The sequence below is a fragment of the Cajanus cajan genome, chromosome 5, assembly GCF_000230855.2.
Source record: "Cajanus cajan strain Asha chromosome 5, NIPB_CcT2T_4, whole genome shotgun sequence".
Classification (NCBI taxonomy): Eukaryota; Viridiplantae; Streptophyta; class Magnoliopsida; order Fabales; family Fabaceae; genus Cajanus; species Cajanus cajan.
This window is the reverse complement of record NC_138521.1, coordinates 29,617,749-29,630,011: the sequence shown is the minus strand read 5'-3', so window position 1 is coordinate 29,630,011 and position 12,263 is coordinate 29,617,749. Positions and strand designations below refer to the sequence as shown.

General features: G+C 31.1%; 1 protein-coding gene and 1 pseudogene across 3 annotated transcripts; one reads left to right on the top strand and one right to left on the bottom strand.

The window, feature by feature from the left end:
* Positions 1–1,388: 1,388 nt before the first annotated feature.
* EMB3006 (embryo defective 3006) lies at positions 1,389–9,409 on the top strand. Of its 3 annotated transcripts, none has more exons than XM_020354643.3 (10): positions 1,389–1,545; positions 3,546–3,655; positions 3,791–3,925; positions 4,694–4,762; positions 6,122–6,151; positions 6,882–6,914; positions 7,231–7,301; positions 7,827–7,908; positions 8,750–8,842; positions 8,974–9,409. In XM_020354643.3, exons 3-10 carry the CDS (start codon positions 3,794–3,796, stop codon positions 9,031–9,033), a joined length of 570 nt encoding a protein of 189 aa, XP_020210232.1. In that variant the 5' UTR covers positions 1,389–1,545; positions 3,546–3,655; positions 3,791–3,793; the 3' UTR covers positions 9,034–9,409. The 3 variants fall into 3 exon arrangements, with proteins under 3 accessions (XP_020210232.1, XP_082931317.1, XP_082931318.1); XM_083075191.1 differs by having other exon boundaries at positions 8,971–9,409; XM_083075192.1 differs by having other exon boundaries at positions 3,778–3,925; positions 8,971–9,409.
* Positions 9,410–11,590: 2,181 nt separating this feature from the next.
* On the bottom strand, positions 11,591–12,263 carry LOC109813555 (uncharacterized; annotated as a pseudogene).

The window sequence follows — 12,263 nt, the reverse complement described above, 5'->3', positions numbered from 1 at the left end:
GACCGTTCCAGATGCAAAATTAACACACCACGAGTACAAAAGAACTGCCCGTTCTGGTTTCAGAACGTCTGGATTCAGAACGGTCCGTTCTGGATTCAGAACGACCCGTTCCAGAACTATAATAATTTTGGATTTTTTTATGGTAAAAATTTTAAAATTACTTATTTTTATAAAATACAATTATCTTATAAATAGAGTGATAACTTTTCCTTTTCTCTTTCTGTCTGAAGAAATATTTAAGTGTCACTTAAGAATTTTTTGCAAATTATTTAAAATTAGAGGAATAAAATGATAAAAATTAATAGGATAAACATAATATAATTATTAATTTGTTTTCTTTTAATGTCTTCTAAATTTTTACACTCATTTAAAACAAAAATATTTTATATATTATTTTGAATTAATTTAATGAAGTATCATATGATTTTTAATTTTTTAAAAATTTTTATAAATTTGATCTATACATGAAAAGCTTTTTAATTTAACAATTAAATTTTTAAAAATTTGATATACAACATTAATTATTAAGTAAAATAAATCTATCAAGACTTAATCTTGAAGTAAGTAAATTTCTTCTTCATTAAAAATGAAGATAATTTTACCACAAAATAAAAAATAATTAAACAATAAAAAAAATATTAATGTATTTATCATATTAGATATAACAAGATAATTAAAATATAATTAATAATATATATAATTTGGTAGTAAGTTGTTCATTCCAATTTGACTAGCAATGAAATAAAATCTGTTACCATTGTCTTTATTGATACACTGCATTGTCCTTAATGATACACTGTATAACCCAACTGTTTAGCAATTGAAGTTATCAATTTTCATTGACAATATTACCAAATCCAGTGTTTGAAATGTTTTGTACCTTGGGTTTTTTTTCCTTCCACGATTCACAATCGTGAACTATAATCATTGACCGTTTGTGTTTAGCAGTCTGGAATCAGGACGGACCTTTCTGAAACTAGAATGGGCTGTTCTGGTTTCACTTTTAATGTGTTAATTTTGCATCTGGAACGGGCCGTTCCGGATGCAAAATTAACACTAAAAGTGCAACCAGAAAGGCCCATTCTAAAACCAGAACGGGTCGTTCTGGTTCCAGGTGTTTTCAAAAAATTTGGCATTCACGTGGCATTCACATGTACATCTACGTGGCATCCACGTGAATGTCACGTGGCCAACAATTAACTCCGTTTAAATAATTTGGACGGAAGTCCTACATTGCAACTAATTAATTTATGAGAGATCAAATTGAAACTAATTAATTAATTTGAGACTAAATTGAAACCAAAAATAAAAATGAGACTAAATTGAAACAAACAATTATTTAGCCTTTTTTTTTTCAAAACAACAGCACCCGCTTTTTTTTTCAAATGTAAGCTGCATTGATGCTAGAGGCCCAAAAGAATAAAGTTTGAAAGAGGTCCAAAAGATCTCCCACAGTAGCACGGAGCTGCGGAACCCTAAATCTTGAAGGAGTTGCGCCGGCACGCCGCCCAGCCCCAGCCCCAACCGGAGTTGCAGATTAGAAAGGTTAGCCACCATCAAACTAGAAAGTTGATGTGATTTTTTTTTTTATCATATAGACATAGTTCATAGCAATAGGATAGCTTGTAATTCACAGATTCCCCAAGGTTTAGGCTGACTTGAGATCATAGAGAGAGAAAGATCATATTTTGTAATGGGTTGCCATTCCGAACCCGTACATGGTTTGTTTGTTAGCCTAGTTACAGGGCTGGTTGTAAAAACATTTAAACTATCATTTGATAATATCACAATGTGTGGGTACAGGTAGGAGGATTGCAAAACTCAATTGGAGTAGGTCCTGGTGACAAAGTGTTACTTATCTGATGTTTGTCAAGGAATATTGGTTATCTTTGTATGTCTAACGTCAATGGGGGTTTATGAGTCTAATAGTGATTGAATTGAGATGGCTAGCTTTATTTGAGGACCATGTGAAGCATTCCCATCTGATAAATTTAAACAAGTAAATGAGAGAGATGGAGGTCAGGAATTGAGACAAGTTCTTGGTTACGATTCATTTTCCTTTGTTGGTGCTTATTACGTAGTAAAAGAAAAGTTATTTCATTTTGTAACCAATTGGTGCTGTCTTGACTGTATATTTTTTTTATTTCAACATAGTACAATTTTGTGGCATATAGGGGGTTCTGAATAGGATTTTTCTGCTATGGGTAATTGAGCATGCATCAGGATTTGTGTGAAACCCATCATGAGGCACATATCAGAAGCATTGCCTCCCTGGGTGGTAACGTTCAATTAGTTCAACATGAATTAAGACTGATCACTTAAGTGAAATGTGTAGCAGAATAATCATAGATTTTGTAGAATAGGAAGAAGGCAATTACAGGGAATCCAAATTTGTAGCAGTATTTTTATGAATATGTCATTTGTTTCTTCAGTCAACTTGTTAATTCTGAGTTTAAATGCCATAGGAGAGAAAGTACTAAGGGTTGAAGCGAAATCTTGGATTGTGGTTTTTTTTTTTTTTTTTGGATAAAAGAATAAATTCAACTTATATTCTTAAATAACTAATCTTCTAATTTGTATGCAATATTAAGCCTTGAACCCTGATGCCTAATATCTGACTTTGGATCCCGAGTGAGTGAATGCTTTAACAAATTACTGATACTGACAATTTAATTAGTTCTATGGTTCCTCTGCAACATAAGTAACAGTAGGCGTTAGCAAAGCAGTTTTGGTGTTAACACTATCAAGTAACTGATTTGGTGATATCATCTGTTTGGAGGCTGAGAAAATATGATAAAGAAACAGAATAACGTACATTTTAAGAAAAAAATAGCTTTATACCTAACATGCATTTTTATTCATTTATATATTCTATCTCAATCCCTATCAACTAGGTGGCTTTTTTTTTTTTGTTGCTATTGTTTTGTTTATGTTGGTACTACTCAGTTTTTAATGTTTATGAATCTCAGCTAATGTAATTATGTGACTTTAAACATGTTTTGACAACTGATCTGTAATCAAGATTCCAAGATCTGCTAATGTTGTAGCTCACAATGCTAGAAAATGAGTATCATATGCTTGTAATTTTGAGCTTATTTTCATCTACTCAGGGTGTGTTTGGAAAACCTATGAAAATTAAATTATTTCAATAATCGATTATTTTTATAATTAATTATAATCAAAATGAAATTTTGTTTGGGTAAGTTTGCTGAAAAGCAATTTTAAAGTGTTTAATTTCTTTTGGATATGACAAAAAAAATCAATTTCTATGCTGTAAATCAGCTTAAAAGGAAAAAAGCTGTTGAGAAGTAATCGTAAGGTTCAAATTTTCATCTTCATAAAAACAGCTTATTTTTTATGAAAAAAAGTTGTTTAAAAATTTAAGTTGTTGTCTCAAATGCACAATATTTTTTTTGTAACATCTTTTTCTCCAAAAGGAAGCTGAAATGAGAGATTATAATCTCTCCCAAACATGCTCTCAATCTCTTCTTTTCTAGCACTTGTGTGATCTAGCTTTCCAATGTTTACCATGCTGTATCTTTCAGGTTGCTGCATTATTACTTTCATCACATAGTAGGAGAAACATCTATTTGTGAGAAACGAGAATTCAACCCTTCAAAGAAAGGCCGGAAAATTTCAAAGGAACTTGTTGCAGGTAATTGTTGCTCACATCTTTGCTTCACAGTTCACACACTTAAACCGCATATGATTTGCATGTATGAGCTTCACCTCCCATCTTCTGCTTTTATTTCTCTTCTGTCTGATGATTCTTCATAGTCATTGATTCTAGGCAATGGAGAAAAGGCCTGAACATGGTGCCAACACATCACTATTGCCTTCTACTGGATTTGGATCCAGGTTCTCGAATTTGAACAAGTCTTTCAAATATTCTCTCCGATCTTTGCTCACTTCATGCTCAAAGGAGGTACACTTTGTTGTTCTTTCTTCTCTCCCCTCTGACGGCTGTTTTTAATTGTGTCGTGGTAGAAAAGCTGAAAGGGGGGAACAATATAGGCATGTAAAATATATTAACTTTTTAACCCTGTATGTTGTTTCTAATAAAATACTACTACTACTAATAATAATAATAACAATTTGTGAGTACAGAAACTGAATATCCTCAATATTTTAATTTAACTTCTAAGTTAATAGAAACTATTTGGCCTAAGGGGAAATGTAGAAGTACCACATAACCACAGCTCCCTGGGAAAGACCTGGGTAACAAGTATTGTCTGTTTTTTGTTTTATTTTTCATGCATTGGTTCCCTTTAGATTTGTTGATTGTCACGTCACAAGGACTAGTGCCACACCCTCCCTTTGTGTTGCTGGTCTTGTAATTAGTGTTTTGTTGCTATTTCAATAAACTAACATTACCAATTACAATACTAGACCAAAAGAAATGATTGATGATAAGTTGATATTGGGGATTTCTATAATAATACTTGCTGACGCGTACATTAAAGATGAGTTGGTATTGGTAACTCACATCACAATTGTGTGGTATCATCCCTGTAGTTTATAGACAAATAAAATATTACCCAGATTTAGGCCACTAGTTCAGATCAGGTGCTTTTGCACTAAGAATATAGCCAGAACATGTTTACATTGATACCGGCATAAATCTGAAATTATGTTAATATTTTGCATATCAAAATGGCTATATATTGATGCATGTTTCTTTTGATTTGTAAAGGAATTTTTTAAAGCATTTTCAAGTTTCTCTAACAATGAAAAGGAGTTGCTCCATCGTCTATTTCTTCAGGTATGATCTCTCAATATCAATTTGTTCATATTAGAAATATATTTCTGAATGTTACGTCGAGTTTTAGCTTGGTAAGGAACTCGTGACAAAGAGTTTGATCCAGGTCATCATTTTTTATATGCGATTTTCCAAATCAATTGTGTTTTGAAATCAGAGCAGTGATCCCTTGGATTTCATTGATTTCCGCTCGGATGAGATTTTATACTGACAATTTGTCAGTGTTATACATTCAAAACTTTTGGTGCAAGTGCAACCTTGTTGTTAGATATTATATAATATTTCTTGGCCACTTAATACTAGGTAGGTTCAAAGAAGGTATTAGTAAAATGAACAAGGCATTAACTGTGATTACTTAGGAACATCTATTGAGATATGAAATTTAACAAGACATTTGGGGTATCAAGCATATTTCTTTTAACATATCAGGATATATATCATAAACCTACTATCCCAAATCATTGAGTGAAGGCATATAAATGGTTTTTATGTCTAACATGCCCCCTCACACTAGCCTTATGTGACTTAATGCCTAAAAAGTGCAGAGAATGCACACGCACACCTTACCTTGTGTTGAAATTTAACTTTTCTTTTATAGTAATTTTGGATGAAGAATTTTAGAAATTTATGGTTTAGAATTTGAATCGCATTAATTTCAATTACCATCATTCTTTTAATGTTTTATTTGGATAAGTCAATTCAAAATTGTTAAATTTTAAATTCTTAATTTAGATATTGTAATTTGATTTTTACCATAGGTAAAATTGATATTGATTTTAAATATATATATATATATATATTGATATTTTAAGATTAAATTTTATAAAAATAAATATTTGTCAATTTTTAAATATTTAATAGTTTAAAAATTAATATTAGATGATCATCATCATATATAAAAAAATATATGAATATTTGTACTGAAAAAATTGGTAAGAGTAAAACATAAGAGGAGGGGGTTTAAAAATATTAACAATACACGTGTAAAATATTAAAATTTAATATAATTATTTACAATTTTATTAAATTTGAGGGTGCAACTGTCCACCCTAACTTTGGTATAGGTCCGCCCCTGGTTGGGATAGATATCCTTATTTTCAAGTATCTACTTTCCTAATTTAAAAAAAAATGAATATCACTAGAAAATCAAGCTTTATCAACACTGCCTGTAATTGTGTATCATTCCTCTTATTTCATCTGAAAGAACATACAACAAAAGTCTTATTCCACTATGTGAGGCTGGCTAGTCAGTTGAATGCACATAAATTCCTTTATTCTATTTCTAAAAGGCTAAGTGTCAAGAAATGCTTGAAGTTTCATTTATTTGTATCATAATCGCCATTTTTGTATCATTCGTTTCAGGTCATTACTTCATTGCATCAAAACATAGAGGTACGTTTGGGATAAGTGCTGAAGTGAGTAATGTCAGATGTAAAATCCATTCCATCGCAAATATACATACTTGAAGCGATGTCTTAGACAACAATTAAGGATGTTATCTAAATATCATTTTTAATGTTTTTTCCTTTCAGTCATACCTATTTCTCAAGCTAAAAGCCTGATGCTGATGTTTCACTGTTTCATTCATATACCTAGTATCGATATCTGTCTTCTATGGTTTGAGCAGTAAACTAAATTATTTTCTCAAAATTTGTGTTAGTCAGCATATGTTGAATACATGCAACAGAAGTTCATTAGAGTATCTTACCCTAATTCTGCTTTTTATTGGCTTAGGAACTCGGGGGTCTGTTTGGTGGACATTTTATTTTTAGATATAGAGGAGTATGATTTGTCAACAAACTGTTGTTGTCTTCTTCATAAACTAAATCTGAAACTAAGGTTTTTTTTTTGAAAACTGTCATAAATAGTTATCCAATGGTTGTTTAATATTTTTCTTTTATTTCATTTAAAATGGTTGGCTAATGATTAGTTGTAACTGTAATTTTGTTCTTTTTCTTTATCTTCCCTCTCTCACAGACGTTTATAGATTTGTCGGGAAACACCTATTTAATTATTTATCTCCTCTAACTATTTTTGCACACATTTGAAGCATTTTAGCACCGATAACTTTTTATTATGATAAAATATGAATTCTAAATGCTCTTTCAGTTTATTTTTACAGGATGGATTTGAGACAGTATGTCTTCAAACACAGGTATAACTTAAATTATTCTCTCTGTTGTTTTATTCTAACATTTTAAAAAAATAAAAAAGAATTTGAAGAATTTTGTATCTGGTTGCTCAACATTCACATAGTGCAATTTAGTTAGGATTGCAACCATACGTAAGCCTTGCATTCAACTATGCATGGGAATGAGGTGGGGCAGAGAAGGAGGCCTAGCAAAGGGCCATATGTATGCTTGGATACTGTTATTGCCGTACTTTCTATGTAGGACATACAGGCATGCATTTGCTGCAATATTATACCATATTCAAGTTAGTCTGTCGTTTTGAGTTCATCTTTCTTGTAGGCAGGAGCCACTCTTGATGCTGTAGAGGAAATTGTGGAAGAACAAGATATGGATGTCTTGTTTTCAGATAGGTATTCTTGGACTTTGCCAAAAGCATTTTAAGTAGTTTATTATTTTAGGATGTTATCATTATTATAAGAATAAATAATGCATGCGCTGATAGTGTATATTTTTTTACACTATTATCTAATTAACAAACTACCATGTAATGCAAGTTTGTTTCCTTTTTATTATTTTAAAAGTTATACCAAGAATGATTTTTGATTAGATGACGGTATAAAAACATTTTATTGACAATACATGTCTATTCTATTAAACTCTTATTATAAATATGAGGTGGTCATATTGAATAATTCCATTCGTATTAGCCATCAAATTAAAAGCTTAATCCTCAACCTCAGGAGGTTCTTTATAGTTAATCTCATTTTTATCTACATCGATAGAGGTTTGCCTTTAGAGTATACTTGGAGACCTATGCTAATTAATTTAACACGATATTTATTCAATTTGCCTGCTTATCATATATTTATTGGTCATTATGATTACAATATGTTGATTATTTTGAACTCAATATGGAAACATTGATACAAATGCAGGAGTAACATAATGGATGTTGCTGAGAATCTGTCTATGGAAAAGAAGAATGAAATACAACACTTAATGAATATGATTCAAATGGTAGGTACACTACCTGAATTCATCCTCATCAAATTATTATGCAAGTGAACTTGAAAACTACTTTCTTATTCATTGGTTTAAGGGATTGTACGTCTTGAGCCCCCCCTGAAAGGACAAAATACTCTTCATTTTTAGTGACTCTCACTATTTTCATATTATCCCTTCTTTCCAACTGGGGATTTACATTTCATTCTCAAATTGGAGTTGACAAAAAAGTTTCTTGTCCTTGATTGTGTGGACTCCAGGAACAGCTATTCACTTTGTTATGGCCCTAATGCCAAGTTATTCCTTGCAGCGTAACTGTCTTTGTCAACAACTCTACTTACAGTTTAATGATACAGAGCAAACCCGTACTGAAAGGCTTGTGAATGTGAATATAAATCACTTTATTAGACACTAAAACTTGAAATCATATGGAAATACGTTTATAGAGCTGAAAGGTAGTGTCTTGAATTTGAAAAAAAACTGCATAGTAAATTTGGCCGAGCCACAAAAGCCATTACCAGTTGAAAATGATTGAGGATTTCTTAAGGCCTTTAGATAGTGTTTGGATAGGAAGTAATGGAGCTGACGTGAGGTACTTTTATAATTTTTCCCTATTTGGTTAAAAAAATTTGGGAAGAGGGAAGGGAAAGAGATCCAAAATCCATCCTGGCCAGTGGCCACCCCTCCAATATTGAGGGGATCAAGAGGGAAGGAAAAATGGTTTATAATATTTGTATTGTACTGACTAAATATTTGTATTGTCTTGAGATTGTTTTTTTCTCCCTCCTTCCCTCTCCTACTTTGAATTATTGTCTTTTGTCTTGTATGCCATTTCTCTGATCACCATGTTTGTTAGGGAGAGGAACATAATCAAATGTTGCGCACCCGACTACAACAACTCAGGGAAGGCAATCAAGTATTGTCTGGTGCTTCACAAGCTGTTGAGAAGGTGAAAGTTTTCTTAAATTCCTTCTCTTAAATCATTCCATTGGTCGAAAGGTTATAATTAATATTGGTGTCTTGTTATTATTTCGGGGTTTCTTTTTGGCTGACGTATGGCTCTCCGTTCATAATTAGCAGCTCAAAAGCATGAATTTAAATTATGTGGCCTGCAGTGGTGATGGGATCAATAATGTGTAGCATGTCTTGCACATGCTCACCTGCAATGCTTCTGAAGATTCTATTACTTCACGAGTAAATCTACATATTAGCCTTAAAGTTTTAGGGCCATGCATTTTAGTCGCTATGATTTCAAAGATCGCGTATTAGTTCCTGACATCCAAAAAAGTTATTCATTGTAGTCCTTTCTTATTTTATTTTTCATTATCGGTTACTCTAGAAAGAACTAAAGTAAATGTTGCCATTGTATATGATCATTATTAACTTTTGTGGAAAACAAAGTAGCTTTTGTTATGATAACTTATTGCTTAGTACTGCCTATTCTAAGCTCTGTAATTGTGTGACAGTGACTTTTAGTCTTTTAAATGAGCCTTTGGTATTCATGGCAGAGTGCAAATGATGGATTTCTGAATCATCTTTTCAAACACTTTTAGAACTGTGGAACTGATTCATTTTGAGAAAACGTGACTCACGAAAACAATATAACCACAAAAGAATCATTTTTGTCTTGGGAGTGAGCCATTTTTTTTTTCAATGCTAGAACATAATGAAACCCAATATTAACGTAAACAAGCAATAAGTAATTCTTCAACGTGGTCATTGGATGCGTTTATTTATTTATTTATTTACTTAATTTTATTAAATTTGACAATAATTTAAATTATTTTTTCAAAATTATTTTTAACATCTTTTAAAATAACCTATTTTCTTTTCGTTTAATTATTTCTTACTCAATTAATTATTATTTGAAAAGGGAATATTATTAAATTAGATGAGAGATCTGTAGAATATTTTACACAAATAATACTATTTTAAAAAATTTTACTCAAATAGCAACCGTGCGAATTTATTTTTCTAACTAGTACCATTTATTGTTCACGTTCAGAACGGGTCATTCTGAAATCGGAACGGGTCATTTTGGATTAAAAAATAACACATAGAAAATGGATCAGATCGGGTTTGTCTAAAATCAAAATTAACATATAAAAAATAGAACTAAAACGAGCTGTTCTGACCTACAAATAATTTTTTTTTCGATTTTTACTTGTCAAATACCAAAATTCAAAGACTACCATCAAATAATTAAATTTATTGAATATTAACATTATAAATATAACTAAATAAATTTTTTAAAATTCATTACAACAATAAAGATCAATGGTGGCGGAAATTGAATTCATGACCAATATTTGGATATGTCTTCCTAGTGTGATCAGGGATGTGACAATAGGAACAATTTTTTACACGATTATGTTGTTCTCTAATGTCCATCTCTGTTCTAATCCTGCTAGACTTTGACCGACCCTTGAAAGTTCTCTTGAGTTCTGGATTTGGCCACAAAGTTGAAAGAAACGCAACATTCAAGAAAAGTTTGACTCGCTGAAAAATTTACAGTAAGGCTAAATGAAATGTGGTATGATTGCGGCAAGTTCCAGAAAGACATACGAAGGACAGTTTGGAGAGCTCCGACATAAAGATTATTAGCCTACTTACACTGGTCCAACTTTGTGGCCAAATCCAGAACTCAAGCGAACTTTCAAGGGTCGGCCAAAGTCCAGCAGGATTAAAACAGAGATAGACATTAGAGAACAACATAATCAGTTTCATCCACCATTGATCTTTATTGTTGTATTGAATTTTAATAAATTTATTTAGATATATTTATAATGTTAATATTCAATAAATTTAATTATTTGATGTTAGTTTCTGAGTTTTGATATTCGATAAGTGAAAATAGAAAAAAAAAATTATTGATAGGTCAGAACGGCCCATTTTGGTTTCACTTTTTATGTACTAATTTTGATTTTAGAACGGTCCGTTCTGATCCATTTTCCATGTGTTATTTTTTAATCTGGAACGGCCCGTTCTGAAAATGATGTTAGTTGGAGAAATAAATTTGCAAAATTGCTATTTGGGTAAAAAAAATTTAAAATAATATTATTTAAGTAAAAAAAACTCAGATCTGTAAGTAGTATCTATTTATTTAATTAATTTCAAGTATTTATTATTTTTTAAAAAAATTGTTGTTTAAATAGTAAGAGTATTTTAAGGGGAAAAATAATTAATACAACTTACGATTAGAAAATAATCTTTAAAAAAAAAGAAAATGAAAATGAAAAAGTTTTTAAATATAGGAAGATAAAATTTCTTAAAGTATCTCCAATAGGAGCAACTCTTTAGTTGTTTGGTATATGAATTCATGTACCCGATGGTCTTCATTGTATTACATCAGCATTAAGAAACTTTATCCTATTTTTATTTCAACGATGAGTTTCTTCAAACAATTCTAAGGAACTCAATATTTTATAATTTTTTAATATTGAATTTCATTAAAATTAAGATACATTTAAATTAAAATTTTATTTTAATTATTGCATATCAAGTAACAATTTTATTTAATTTAGAAAAAAAATAATATTCTAAATATGTAATATGTTTTTAATTTAAAAACAATGACATTTACATAATATATAAATAAAAATATAACAATTTAAATACATACTAAATTTAAAATAATAATATAAAAATTTAACACAGTAATGTCATTGTTTGACCCTACAGTATAAAAAAAAGCATGTCAAATCCACAAATCTTGTGATGCAACTGCTTCAAGAATGATTGTCGGGTTTGCATGATTACCCCGACAAAATTGACCTTTTCACACAACAGGATAATTTTTCCATTCTCAGTGCATACAATCAATTAAGCCTAACATACTTGGAAAGCCACGCATTTCTCCGATTTGTAGAAGTCGTTCTATGTCTTTGTTATTGGGCTTCCTTATGTACTCATCCTTGAATATTGCACAAATAGCTGATACAAATTGTTGTAAGCATTCCACAACAGTGCTTTCACCAATGCGAATAAGCTAAAATAAGAAGAGCAGTAGTGCACTTTTGTAATGGTGATAGGCCTCTTCTACGTGTTGCATCCACCCTCATTCAGAAGTACTCATCGTGATTGGTTAGGGCTATTACAATTCTCAAGAACACACGCCTTCGCATGCGAAACCTTCTTCAAAACTAAGTCTCTGTATACACTAGATTGTCGAAGAAATATTCATTGAACAATCGATAATGACCTTCCTCCTGATTACAATGTACCACCCTTCTTCTATGTGAACGATGAAGAGTGTTGTTGGCTCCTATTGATTCAAGGATCAACCTTATCACTTCTTCCTCGGTGTTATCTTCAAGTGATTCATCTAAGACTTGATCCAATAGTGCGTCCAAGTCGTCGTTGAAGTCCAT

Bases quoted from the DNA above. Each gene is read 5' to 3' on its own strand.
- EMB3006 (XM_083075191.1), top strand. From the start codon at position 3,794: ATGGAGAAAAGGCCTGAACATGGTGCCAACACATCACTATTGCCTTCT. The intron at 6,915-7,230 runs GTATAACTTAAA...TCTTTCTTGTAG, and splicing joins CAGTATGTCTTCAAACACAG to GCAGGAGCCACTCTTGATGC. The intron at 7,302-7,826 runs GTATTCTTGGAC...ATACAAATGCAG, and splicing joins GATGTCTTGTTTTCAGATAG to GAGTAACATAATGGATGTTG.